General features: G+C 39.8%; 1 protein-coding gene across 1 annotated transcript in view; it reads right to left on the bottom strand.

Moving 5' to 3' along the window:
* GANC (glucosidase alpha, neutral C) overlaps window positions 1-14,412 on the bottom strand; it is a 44,557-nt gene that overhangs the window by 2,321 nt on the left and 27,824 nt on the right. The window contains exons 14-23 of the mRNA XM_014595516.3: window positions 12,770-12,913; window positions 12,245-12,341; window positions 11,715-11,816; window positions 11,009-11,252; window positions 9,735-9,799; window positions 8,077-8,153; window positions 6,304-6,378; window positions 5,101-5,214; window positions 4,308-4,420; window positions 1,692-1,795 (exon numbers count right to left, since the gene is read on the bottom strand). Coding sequence (XP_014451002.1) covers window positions 1,692-1,795; window positions 4,308-4,420; window positions 5,101-5,214; window positions 6,304-6,378; window positions 8,077-8,153; window positions 9,735-9,799; window positions 11,009-11,252; window positions 11,715-11,816; window positions 12,245-12,341; window positions 12,770-12,913 — 1,135 coding nt within the window. The remainder of the gene's footprint in view (window positions 1-1,691; window positions 1,796-4,307; window positions 4,421-5,100; window positions 5,215-6,303; window positions 6,379-8,076; window positions 8,154-9,734; window positions 9,800-11,008; window positions 11,253-11,714; window positions 11,817-12,244; window positions 12,342-12,769; window positions 12,914-14,412) is intronic.

The following is a 14,412-nucleotide window of genomic DNA, read 5'->3' on the forward strand; positions in this document are numbered from 1 at the left end:
AGATGAGGTTTCTGGACAGCAGCGGGTGCATTTATACGTTCATTAATGCACCTTAGTTACAGCGCATTTAGTTTAGTACTTCCTTAATAAAGTACTAAATAAATGCACAGTACCTAGAGTTTCTGTGCAGAAGCACCAGTGAATGGTTATTTAGTGATGCTTACTGCACATTAGCCTAATAATACTGTGCAGTAGGCCATTAGCATGGTTTTTGCCGTGACATTACTGTGCAGTGTTATTAGGCTACTGCACAGTAAGCATCTTGTGTAGATGCGCCCAGGGTGGAGGAAAAAGCCACCATGCAAATTCCACTTGCTTTCCCTAGAAAAGTCTCTGTGTAAGTTCATAGTTTTCTGCTCATGTAGTTCCATAGTCAGAATCTACGAACCTTCTTTTGAGAGAGAGAGAGAGAGAGAGAAACATGAAAATTTTTGTTCTTAGCTTCAAATTTCCTCTCTCAGGCAATAGGCAGACAAGGTTGTTTGGGTGAATGTGAAATCTTTTATTAGTTGGTCTAATAAAAGATATCACATTTACCCAAATAGCCTTGTCTGCCTATGTCCTTAGACCAACATGGCTACAACCAACAACCCTCACTCAGGCCAGGAAGATTTATGGATTTAACTCATGCTATTGGAGGGTAGAAAAGGATTATTTTACTTTTAAACTGTATCTCTTGCTACATGATCAAGAACATGAATGCCTGTTAATAACTGTTAATTCAGAAGTACAGTTACAGTAACTACTATATTAGAATGATAGAAAATTAAGGTTGGAAGGAACCTCAGGAGGTCACATCTAGTCCAACCCCCTGCTCAAAGCAGGACCAGCCCCAACTAGATCATCCCAGCGAAGGCTTTGTTTATCTGGGTCTTAAAAACCTCCAGGGATGGAGATTCTACAACCTCTCTGGGAAACCTGTTCCAGTGCTTTTCTATCATCCTAGTAAGAAAGTTTTTCCTAATATCTAACTTCAACTTCTTTCTGCAACTTGAGACCATTGCTCCTTGTCTTGTCGTCTGCCACTGCTGAGAACAGTTTAGCTGTATCCTCTTTGTAACCACTGTTCAGGTAGTTGAAGGTTATTAATAAATCCAAAGCATTTTCAGTTTTGGGACTTATGCTGCAGGGAGAAAGCTGTAACTTCATCTCTTGTTTCCGAAGTACAGCCAAAGAAAGAGGAACACAGATTTTCCTGTGGACCTGCAGAGCCCTAAGTTTCAGCGCAGCTTCTTCTGGGCAGGAAAAAAAAACCCTCTTCCATTCCCTGGCACCATGCATAGGCACCACCTGCTCTTTAAAACCCAAAGAGTTAACTCCTGCCTCCATTTCACTTTTCCTAGCATAAGTGCTCAGACTGGCAGAAAATGTCTGCTGCCAGGGGAGCTCTCCAAAGGCTAGGTTGATCCCCAGGCTGAAACACTCTCTGCCTCTCTTTTTACTTTATACTAGACTTTGTTTTGCTTTGGGTTTATAGAGACTCTCCTGAGAAATTAATTAGCTCTGATGACTAAATATGTGTCAAGAAGATCCCTCAAGAACATGGGTGCAATTACTGGCAGAGCAGCACCATAGAGCTTGCAGTGTTTCCATTCTATAATTGTTTTCTGTTTAGTGCTCTGAATTTGCTGCCTTTAAAGAGCACCAGCAAGAGTTTTAAAATTGAAGTGAAATGTAATATAGTTTGTTACCCTGGTAATTGATGATCACAGATGTAGGCTGCTGTCGAACTCCCAGAATTAGTACTCGTTCAACTCCACATTCGGTGCTGTACTGTCCATTTCCATCTGCACAGCTGGAAAAAAATATCTTAACTACAGCAGCTTCTCAGTGGAAGTGCAACAAAGGATGAAAACTTTAAGGGACAAACCACAACTACACTCTCTTGCTTCACGTTTCCAGAACAGTTTATTTTTCCCCTAATATAATTTTTGTTATAGCAGGGATAATTTTCCCCTTTGTTAACTGCCTTTAGGATGCATCAATTAATTTCAAAAACAGAGATTTATTTTAGCCAATTTGGGGGAGGGGGATAGAAAATACAAATTCAACACCAGAATGTTTTGTAAATTCATTTCAGTTTTGCCAAAATGCTTATGATGGGGAAAAAAGCTAAAATGTTTCATTTTAATGTTTTGAAGTGACATGTTTCAATTTGAGATTCAAAATATTTTTGTTTGAATCTTCAAATTTGTTTTAAAATCCTTCAAAAAGTATTAACTGAAAACAAATGTTAAAATTAAATATTTTTTCAATGCACATTGATTTTTTTCTGACTCTTTAATATGCTAAACATATAGAAAACATTGCTTCAGGTCAATATAAAATTATATATTTTTTCAACTTTTCAGATGCAAATGGTGAAGTGTTCATCTACACTACAAAATGTACTCTCTTAAAACCTCATAACAGGATTCAGGCTTACCTATAATGATGGACTTAAAGTGTGTTTTTTAACAAAATGTTACCAAAAACATTCTGTGATCCCATTTCATGGTAAATTTTATAGATCTCCACCTCAGTCTGAGAAGTTTGAAGAAGCAAGGAAAAACCGGTAGGTTCATGACTATATTACTTACCCATCTGGACAACAGATCTCATTTAGTCATTAGTAGGGGCCTGGGAGTGGGACATTTTTCTGCTTATAAACAGCTATCAATATTTCTAGTATTTAGCATGTCCCTTACCACCCCCTTGGTTGTCTGTATTATCACCAGGGATCCTGGTTTTCTCCAATTAAAAAAAAATAAATCCCAATTTTGGAGTTAAAAAATGTAACCCCAAATCCACATTTTTCCATGATTAAAATGAACCAGCACTAATATGTATGCGTGTGTGTATACACACACATACATGTATACACATACATACATACACATATATTAGTGCTCACACACACATATTAGTGCTGGTTCATTTTAATCATGGAAAAATGAATATATATATATATATATATATATATATATATATATATATATATATATATATATATATATATATATAGTGATGTTTCATTTTGATCACAAAAAATGTGGATTTTGGGTTACTTTTTTAAATCCGAAAATTGGGGATTTTTTTATCAAAGAAAACCAGGATCCCTAACTATCACATTGTTTCTTAATATGTTTTAACATTTCTTCCCTTAGCTTCATTGCTAAGAACAACTGCACTTTGTCCTACTAGTTTCTGTAGCTACAATAATGCTCTTTATATATATGTAGTTCCTATAACACAAAGATTTCCATATAATGAGGCCATCTGCTATCTGTCTGCTTTTTGCAAAACTGGATTTTTCTCCCTCAGTCCCTCCCATGCACTTTACTCTCTGGTCCTGGGATCCTTGTTGCCGTTCATTGTGTTTAGTTCAGTAAGTCTGTAAATAGTGTAAACTAGGACCAAACTTGATGTTCTAGATGCACTCAGACCTGGACTATGCAAAGCAGTACTTGCCTCTAGTTCCTGCCCCCAAGACTAATGCATTTTATATTAGATAACCATTGGTTAAACTGCAGGAAGGAAGGACAGACAGATGGACAGACTCAGGAAGTCACAAGAACACAGGTTTCCCCTTCTCCCAGGGGAGTGCCCTCCTTAGTAGGCTACCGAGTTAGGGGCTCTTGCTTGCCGTTCTTATAGTTCTGTGCCTCTTGTATATTGGGCTGCCCCAGTTGCCCAGCTTCAACAGAAAGAGTGGATGGTATCCGTACCTAGCCTGTTTTGTAGACTGGTGGGTTGGGCACTCTCCTGGAGGGTATGGCATGTAAGATTGAGTTCCTTTAGACTGAGGAGGGCCTAGAAGCCAGGTATCCTTTTTCATGGGCGAGGGGAGGGCAAGTGCTCTAATCACTTGGTAATTTATATAACAGGTGGGGAAGCTCCCCCTCCTCTTTGACAGTGAAAGTCAGTGTAGGTGCTATACTTGGTCCCAAAGTAAGTGGTGCTGGCAGTTAGGTATCTCTGGGCAGTCTGAATTCTGAGATAATGAAGGTGCTTCCCTGGCAGGCCATATACGTGGTTAAGCTCTGAGGAGGGGTGGGGGCTCAGACATACCCCTAAGCTTGCTTTACTCCAGGCGCCTCCCAGCTTACACCTGCATACTCTATCGTGCCCTTTGGTGGCATGAAACACTGTTGTATGGACCCTAGATGCCTAAACCTGTTGGTTTTGATCACTCTCCTGTGAAAGGCCTAATGGAGGCAACTACAACAATTTGGATCTGACCCAAAGTAGAATGAACTGTAAGAGGCATTGCTATTGGTAGCCCATAAGTTTGGGAAGCTGAACAAACTTCTGTCAGTTGCTGTTACCTGGAAGAGAGCCTATTCTCATGGAAAGTGAATTTCCTGTACAGGAACTGCTTCTTATGGAGGTATTGAAATGAATGCCCATCATCTAGATAGAGTTCACCTACTGCAGAGTCCTATGGAAGATACCAAATGTAGAAGATAGTTAACAGCAGCTTATAGGGTTGTACAATGAAACTGGAAATAAATACAAAAAACCTTACTATGTGCTAAAAAGGTCTGGAATACTAAAACACTCCAGTGAGGAATGATGCAGTATTATGAATGTCTGGATATTATGGCTTTGTAAATTTATCTCCTTATCTGTGCAGCACCATGAAAAAAATATCTTTGCAACTGGAGAGGAGCTTTCGTGGCCTGACATAATCCTCCACTTTCTTCTCCTCTTTCCAGGTTACTGGAGGCTGGCAGACAAAGAAGGGGAAGAGCAAAAGGAAAACCAGGAACTGCTCTAGTTTTGCAGCCATCCTACAATCTTGTGCTAAAGGAACAGTCTTTGTGCTCCATCAGGGTCCCCAAGCTGAAGAAATAGAGCCCAGGAAAGTGAGAAGGTGGCCAAACTTCTCCCCACTAAATTGGAGGAGACTGGCTCCTCTTCAAGCAGGTGTGTTTGGCCTAAGCCATGCTGTGTTGGCGAGGCAGACAGCACAAAGCCACCTGTTTCCTATATAGCAGGTCCTGCTGCTGGAGGAAAAGATTCCAGAAAGTGAGGAGCAGCTGGAACATGACAGTACCAGAAGAGATGGACAAAAGGGAAAAGGGACAGGCGGGTAAAAAATACACAGGCCCATTGTACCTTGGAGTCCAGGGCAACATGAAGTTCATAAGAAATAGCCATCATCCATTCAGTGGATTTTCCTACTGCAGTCTTTAGGAGTATGATGCTCCCCCCACGCTGGAACACTGGAATCTACCAACAGCAAAACCAGAGCAGAAGACCTCAGCTGTGAAAATCTCAGTGCCATTCACTGATCATTATTTTTTAACTTAACTGAGGAGAAAAATGCAGATATTTCTTACCAGATGTCAACAGAGAGCATGCGACTGGATAAACTTTGTTCTACTTACAATAAGAGTGCTAGCAATCTTCCTGTATTCTCTTCATCCCACCAACATTCAATGATTATTGTTACCCAGTGCAGTGTCCCCGTCCCAATTAAGAGTACATGTTAGCAGCCAGGGTGTAATCAGCAAAGGAGAGGCAAAGATGGCGCATTGGCCTGCTCTGGCAAACACAGCTGCTATCATTCTACGTGCTAATTGTCACCAAAGCCTGATGTTGATAAGCACATAGTAGTTTTGACCACAGCAGTCCCACCTAGAAATGCCAGGTTGCCAAGTGAGCTCACACATCCCTAAAATGCTGCTGAAAAACTTTTTGTGCTTCCAACATTCCCAGGGGGCTGGTCTTACCAGGGAAGTTTTTGTGAAATAAGGTAGGGTGAGTGTGAACTTACATTTCATTAGTTCCTATGCACTAGTTCCCTCTGTGGGCAATTTCAGGGCCAGATTCTAGTCTACCTCTTAGGCATGTAAGTGGACACAGGTGCCTAAATATGATTCCTTTCATCCTGCCCGAGTTCTTGAAAAACAGTTACTGTAAAAGATGGGTAGGCCCTCCTTCTCACTGTTTTTTGTGGCTGCATCTTAAGGGTCAGGTGACACTATGTTACAAAGGTAGATGCATGAACAGATGTTTCAGGACATGAACAGGGTGGAATAATGTCATTCTTAGGCACCTGAAGTCTACTTACATGCCTTATAGGTGGAATGGAATCAGTCTAACCCTTAGTGCATACTAAATGCAAGGTAGCCAGCTCAACTTCTTAGTACACATTAGGAGTGTCACCACAGGGAGTTAGGTCAGAGCAGCTACTTTGCTGTAAATTTACATCCTTGCTTACTGCCTTGTATCTCCCTGATTTTATAAGTGCTTGAGCAAGTGACTTTTTAAATTTATCAGACAGACGGAAACAATATTTTAGGCCAAACGACATACACTCTCCAAAGTTACTGGGATCTTCAGTTTTCCTGGACCTTCCATTCGAATAAATCTTCTAAAATCATACCACACCTATACCAAGAAAAAGAGAAGGAACAAGCATGATATATGAGCAGAGAAAGATCAGATACCTCTGCAGGGATATTTGTCTTGTGATTTCATTTCTGGGTCTCACTATCCTTTACTGTTTTCTCGAGATGTAAGAAGTACCTTTTAATGTTGGGTCCAATGACCCAAATCCTCACTATCTAGTAAAAAAAAATGGAGAAGACCTTTTCTAGGACTTACATTAATTTTAATAGATCTTGAAGCTGCTAGAGGTATTAAGTAATAGAGTCATTTATAAAGCTACAGTATGTGTTGTATATTATGCAAAATTATTAAAACCCAGTGGAGAAAAAATTGTAATAAATAGTGTAATAAAATTTAACTGTTCCACCTGTCACAAATTTGAGCTACACTGTTCTCAGTGGTAACAAATGACAGAACAAGGAACAAAGGTCTCAAGTTGCAGCAAGGGAGGTTTAGGTTGGATATTAGGAAAATCTGTTTCACTAGGAGGGTGGCAAAGCACTGGAATGGTTTACCTAGAGAGGTGGTGAAATCTCCATCCTTGGAGGTTTTTAAAGCCTGGCTCAACAAAGCCCTGGCTGGAATGATCTAGTTGGGGATGGCCCTGCTTTGAGCAGGGGGTTGGACTACATGCCCTCCTGAGGTCCCTTCCAGTCCTAATTTTCTATGATTCTATGAAATTTGCATTATAAGGTAATTGCTTTGGGCTAAACTTTACTAGGTTTCCCCCAGTTTCCTCCCCTCCCCGCCCCCGCCACCAAATGATCTTACAGTCTATGTCTCATGAATTCATTAATATAATTTATTATTTATATATTTATTTTGTGTTGTGAAGTGAAAGTCCTTTAAGTTACATGTTCTAGAATTTAAGGACACTCTCCATGAAGTATCTCCTTGACAACTTCTGCTTTTGAAACCAAGTCATTTATGTAGGAGTATATTGCACTGCCATCATGTGGATAAATAACTTCCACTTCAGAGAAGTACTGATTTTCTTAAATGTGTTGGTGTTTGATGTTCTTAAATAGGGCACTGAACAACAGTCTGCATTGCAGTACTTTATGTTGTTATCTTGACAGATGTGGTATCATGTACTTACTAGTTCCTGAAATGAGAATCCTTACTTTGAATTGTATTCAGTGAAGATGGAGTGGGAGAATGGGACATAACATGCACACACAATGATCAGAGTGACAGAAATATAGCACACAAATGAGATATTTTCCCAAAGTTCTCCTAACATATCTGTCTACCAACATGCATCTTCCTTGTGCAGCAATCTATGTACGCTAATCCCACAGCATCGATTCTAGTGTCTTTATTACCTTTCAACTCCCTCTTTTATTTTTTCCTCCATGTAAATTAAAAATTTACTGTAGGAAAAATAAATGGATTATGCCATCAGCTAATTTCTTGTACAGAGGTCACAGAAAGAGTGCATCTTGAGAAGTGATTTAAATTAGGAAGGGGTTGGAGGTTTATGTACCAGTCTGGAATAGGTAAGTATAGAAAGCACAGGGGCTGCTGTGGGACAAGCAGAAAAATGGGGGAGAGAGGCTTTGAGAAAAGGACCTCTGAGAAGATAAGATATGAATAGGTCATTGCTACTGTGTGATGTGTCACTGTCACAGAAAAATGAAAGTAAATGATTTCTTCTGAACTAAATACCAGAGATTGTAAGTTCTTACTTATCCTTACTTCATCTGATCCAGGCAGTAAAACACCCACTTCAGTGGCTGCTTGTTCAGTGACTGGGTGCACCAGTAAAGCTTTTCCTGAATTAAAAAATAGAAAAGGAAGTGTGGCGGTAGGTGGACATGGGGTAGAACACAGGAGACCCATTATATTCTGTTCCTAGCTCTGCTACCTTGCTGGATGATGCTGGGCAAATAGCTTCTCTTCTATATGCCTCACTTTCCCCATCTGTAAAATGGGATTAATAGCACCAACTTCTTTGGTAAAACACTTTGAGATCTGTCAATTAAAATTATTATATAATTATGATTATATTATTATATATCTTATTATTGTACATGGTTATTATGTAAAACACTTTACCTAAGTATACCACTCTGGAGCTAATCTTAATGATGAAGACTATTGAGTTGTTGGATGAGGTCTTCAAAAATCACTTAATGAAGTCAAACGCTCAACTCTCTTTGTAAGTCAATAAGAGGTAGATGCCTGGCTCCTTTAGGCACCTGAAAATCCACCCTTCCATAAGAGTTATGCCGATGCAATACCAGTGCAGAATCCTGAACATGGCATATTTTTACTGTTAACAATGGTCCCCTACCAAAATGTTCCTTCTCTATCAGGGCAAGGGACTGGAGAATCTCTAATTTTTTCCTATTAAACCAACCCCCACCGCCTACTTTCCTATAATCCAAACTAACAAAAAAGAGCATCACTTTGCACACAAGCTTCTCTAAAGTGTGCTTCACTGGAAATATTTACACTTTGTTCCTGAAAGATATATATTGGTTGGGCAGTGCTGTATTCAACATATGCAACTGATGTGGGAACAGTACAAAAAAGTTCTAAAGATCTAACGTGACACATTCAGAGGCACAAATTTTTTTCTTCAGTTATCTCCAGCCTCAGACTAACAGCAAGATGGACAAGGGTGATTTATATGTGTCGATACCAGAGGTAGCAAAAGCCTTGAATTTAGTTACAGAATTTTAATAAGAGGGTGCTACAAGTCGCACAGTTTCCAGTGAAGTGGTTGCCAAATGGTGCTGCCTTTTTTCTTGCTCCTAGTTATAGGAGAGTGGGTTTTGTTCAAATAGGAAAACATATTAGTAGATTTTTCAGTCTTTCACCCCACTTGTAAAGAGGGAACTTTTTTTATGGGAGTTCACTGCGAACACACAGGAAACACAGCACAGTTTAGGAGTCCGTGCTGTGCTGCACGATCTAGAAAATTTACTGAATTTGGGGTTGCAACAACTATAAGACTAGCTCCTTCATATTTTAAGTATAATCTCTGGAAATACTGGCTTGTGGGGGCAGGAATATCAGACCAACAGTCAATTAACATTGGATGACATTTATCCAGAATTTCTGCTCTTAGTTCTGTGCTCAGATGATGGAACTAATTTCCATGTGCCCCACAGGGAAATGGGGGCCAGGAGTGACTAGTAATTTTGGGTGCCTCCATTTTTTGCATCTGCACATGAGTTGTTTAAAGGACTTCACTTTCCGAAAATGTAGTTGCTTTTGGAGATCTTAGTATCACTATTCACTTAAAAATCTTGGCCAAGGTTTTCAAACTGCTTGCTATTACAATATGCTAAAGTCAGAAGTGCCTAACTTTCAAACAAATACCAGCTGATGAGAAAACAACTACTTACCCAGCATGTACTCATCTTCTACACCAAAAGTTTCTAGTTCCTCAGGGAATTCTACCCAGAGAGGCCTGTGGGAAGCAAGAAGGTTGGGTCTGCTCAGTTTCTTCTTTCCCAGAAAGTCCTCTGTGACCCACCTGGAGTTCTCAGTCTCCCTTTCCCCGACTTTAAAGCTGTAGCTACTAATATCCAACACAGGAAGACTGGATAAGTTTGTAACCCATGTGTGCCTTTAAATGCCATATTTAAGTCACCTGTTAAGCTCTGCTGTGTAACAAGACTTAAGGCACTTCTGGTACTTTTATACTGCTACTCTACAAAAGCAGAAAGCAAGGCTAATTGAATGTTTTGCTCAAGCCTCTTGCTGGACAGACGACCATACTAGAGCTGCCCAAACTGGTATGCACAATTTATGATTCGTAATTTTGTTTTGATCTATTTTTAAAACTTGTGTTTGGCTCCATGCAGTGACTGTGACCATGCATACAATAGGACATTAGCATATGTAAATATCTGTACCATTACATGCACAAATAAGGTTCATAACTGAGTGCATCCCAGGGTTTCAACACTATTGAAAACCAGGCCTCATCTTTCCTAAAAATCTGTGATGCACTGGCTTCACAGCTAGCGAGAGGAAATCTGACAGGAGCAGACAACAATTCCAGTGCTATCTGTAAAAGACAAAACTACAAGAGTGTTTAGTAATTTTATCTTCCACCAAAATGACGGCTGTGATCCATTCCATTGAGATCTCTATTGGCTGGAAAACAAAGCAAAGTTAGCTTCCTGACCCAATTTCTAAACAGTATTATTCTACTAAAGGAAAAATGGCTGTAGGGAGTGTGGCACAGCATATTATGCCTCATATTTGAATTATCTATGCAAAATTAATTCTGATAAAGGTAACCTGGTAGCCTATTCCTCCAAATGAACAAAAAGCATTTAAACAGAGAAAAAAAATACCGATATTAGCACTTTCAGGTCAGCAGGTTAGGGGTCTATTAGTAATATTTAGATATGAATCAGAATAAGGGATAATATTCTTTTTGAATATTAGTAAATTGATTTATTGAATCTTTCTCTTTTAGAAAGTGAACATTTCTTTTCTTTGCTTTAAAAAAATCATATATGTCAATTATGAAAGTAAGTGATGGTAATTTAACTCTTCTTCCAATGCATCCTTCTTGCCATAACCATTAAACTTCCTGACTTGGAAGAAGGATTTTTCCTTTAAAGAACAAGAGAATTCATTTTGGTTTAGTCCATTATGATCTTACCTCATAACTGGTTCAGCCTCAGCATGTGTCCGGTAGAACAGTGTATACAAGTAGGGAAGAAGGCTGTACCGCTCTCTGATGGCTTCCCTGATGATCTGTGTATTCTTCTCTCCAAACAGCCATGGTTCACGGCGTTTGCTGTTCAGGCTGGCGTGGCCTCTGAAGAAAGGCTGGTATGCTCCAGCTTGATACCAGCGAACGAGTAGTTCCGGTTCTGGATTTCCAATAAACCCGCCCACATCAGCTAGATTTTAGAGAGACAGACAATGAGTTTTTGGAAAGGTTTCTGTAAAATGTGGAATTCCATTACAAACATGCCAAATGCTTAAATGCGTTAGTTGAATATGCACCTGCTACCCTGCTGAAAGTAAAAAAATAAATAAAAAAATTGTAACATCCAACTATTGATGAAGTGGTTTGTTTGCTTTGAGAGATGTGGTAAGTCTTTCTTCTGGACACAAGATAAAATTATAGTGCTACTAACAGACGACAGCTTGAGGTTTGCAGTTCAAGATGGGACTTGGAGCTGTAATTAACCTAAATATATAAAATTGCTTTGAAATACATTGGACTGTAAGAGGAAAGAGGGCTGTTTTGGGGCTCAAACACTAGCTTTTCATTATCTGTGTTTAAATCGGCCTTAGAACGCAAGCTTAATACAGTTGATGGTCTACTCTTGGTGAAAAATTCAGAATAAACACCTTACCTCCACAGAATGAAATTCCTACCATGCTGAGAGTAAGCAACATTGGAATGGAGATTTTCAAGTAACTCCAATCTGCTGTGTTGTCCCCTGTCCATACTGCTCCTGGAAATCCCAATAGCATTGCTTTAAATTTACATACTGAGTTCAGGCTCATAAGTCAATGAACAGGTCTGATTAAGAAAGGAGGAAGAGGGGGATTCCAAGCTAGCAAACTCATTTCAGGTCTTGTATTTGATGTGTGCATACTACTGGAATAGGCAAGTACAGATGGTGGGCACATGTTATAGAACACCATGGTTTGCTACCCAACCTTTAATTTTTGCCAGCTCTGAAAGATTAGGCAGCAGTCAAATTTTAAATCCACTCAATTATATGGGAGATGCATATCAAAGCTGTTTTAATGTTGATAATGCACTGCTGTGGTTAATAATACCGAGGTACCAAGTACTAGGCCCGTCAAAATTAGGCATTAAAAAAAAATCAGCACTACCAGTATATTTGGCAACATCATGTAACTTGTCCATAGTTACCATACTTCTGTGATCCAGCAAAGAAAGATCGTGTGAGGACAAAAGGTCTCTCTTCTCCTCCAGAGCGCTTGATGAGTCCTTCCGCAGTTGCCATTTGCTGAAAAGCATGAAGATAACTGATAGGGAGGTAGCCTTAATTATATTCTTTGTATATCAGGTTGCCCTTTTAGATCTTTCAAGGCAGGAACAATAAGAAACATATGTCCAGAAATAACAGTAACTATTGTCAAAGTACAAATAATTTGTTGCAACACACTACAGGAGAGGAAAATAAAGGGCTTACTAACATTGCACACATCATACATCAACGTTATTACATTGTTGTGGCAGAAAGGTGAACGGATGTCATTGCTATTATAGATGTGATTTATCATGGAGAAGCTGATTCCAATCAAACAGTGCCTAGCACAACAGGACCTAATTTTAGGAGCCTTGCAGGAGTTCTTACAGTAAAATTATAATCATCCTTATTGCCACCAAAGGAAAAATATTCATAGCAGTTGATTTTTCTGTTGGATGTCCTACCTGGTAAAATCCATAGAGGTTGTGAACTTCCCGGTGCTCCCAGCCGCCATGGTGGACAGCATCTTTCTGCATGGTTAGTTCTGCCCCTTTGAAGACGGAAGGCTCATTCATGTCATTCCAGACAAAGAGGATGTCAGTAGAACCCTAGGTACAGTGTAGCATTAAGGGTATATTTAAGTCATTACTTTAATATAGTGGGTGCTGGACTTGTCTAAGGCAGGGGTTGGCAACATATTTAAGACCAGTGGACCAAATTAGCATAGCTAGCACAGTGGGTTGCCACCTGAGGTGTAACCAGTAATGTTTGCTTCTTGGGCTAGCAACCTACTTCCTCACCCAAAATGTCTGCTGCTGCCCCAGCTCTCCTTGCTCTGTGCTGAGAAATACTTTCTCATCTCCCTATTACAGCCATCCATTACCCTCACTAAAATGGGTCTGCTATTACTGTCTTCTGGTGAAGGAGAAGGGGAAGGAGGATGAGAAGCAGGATAGATCAAAAGAGAAATTTAAAATACCAGCCAAGGGTATAAGAGCAGAAAAGGAGAAGAGAAAGAAACGAGGCAGAAAAAGCTGTGTTGGGACATGAAGTGAGAGGTGACAAGTGGCATGAGTTTACCAGCCCTTTGCTAAGTGAGGCTCCAAGAAAAAAAAAGCAGGAATTTGACAGTGTTCAGTGGCCATAACATTGGATTCAGCCTGGAGGAAGCTAGGTGTGATGTGACTGTGAGGTGTGAATATCTACGACTCTCGCACTAGATAGCTAATACATAAAAGTATTCCTTCCTGGTGAGGCTACAGTGAAAGTAACTGTGAGCTCCATGAAAGACAGCTGATCCCTATTATTTCCTACATGGACTCATACTGAAAAAAACTAGCAATAAGACCACTAGGCTAGATGAACTGGTAGCAAAATGATTCACCCTGGATGCAGGTATAGTGAGTATACTGCTTATTTGCAGACAAGACAAAACCTGGAGAGGCTGCAAACACTGACAAGACTGAAATTCAAAAGGTTCATGAGAAATTGGACAACTGGGCTAAAGACAAGAAAGGGTGTTATACAGAGGGAAGAAAAATGCATGTATAAACAAAGAATGGGGGACAGGATCACTGCCGAGGAGGATCTGTAGTTCTAGTGGGTCACAAGTTCAATGTGAGTCAGTAATGTGATGCTGTTGCAATAAAAGCAAATGCTATTTTGGGCATTGTGTGCCAGACAAGAGAGGTGGCACTGGTTAGGTCTTGGCTAGAATACTGCATCCAGTTTTGGGTGCTGTATTTTGAGGTGGCTGTGGAGAATCTGGGGAGGATGTAGGGGTGATCAATGAAGATGCGAAAGGGATTTGAATACAAGGAGCATGAGAAATGGTTGAAGGACCTACATTTAGGAAGTATGTTTAGTTTGAGAAAAGGCATTCAAGGAGAAGAGGACATTATAGCAGTTTTTTGATACAGTACTTGGAAAGCTTCCATAAAAGAAGAGGGAGAAAAGATCATTTTCCCTTGCAACAGAGGGCAGGATATGAGGTAATGGTTTTCAATTGCAGCAGAACAGATTTAGATTAGATCTCAGGAGAAACTCCCTAACTGAAGTGAAATCTGTTTCATTGCAGTTTTCAGAAAGATGCTGAATAGGAATCTGT

This window comes from Alligator mississippiensis, chromosome 2 (genome assembly GCF_030867095.1).
Source record: "Alligator mississippiensis isolate rAllMis1 chromosome 2, rAllMis1, whole genome shotgun sequence".
NCBI classification, from domain to species: Eukaryota; Metazoa; Chordata; order Crocodylia; family Alligatoridae; genus Alligator; species Alligator mississippiensis.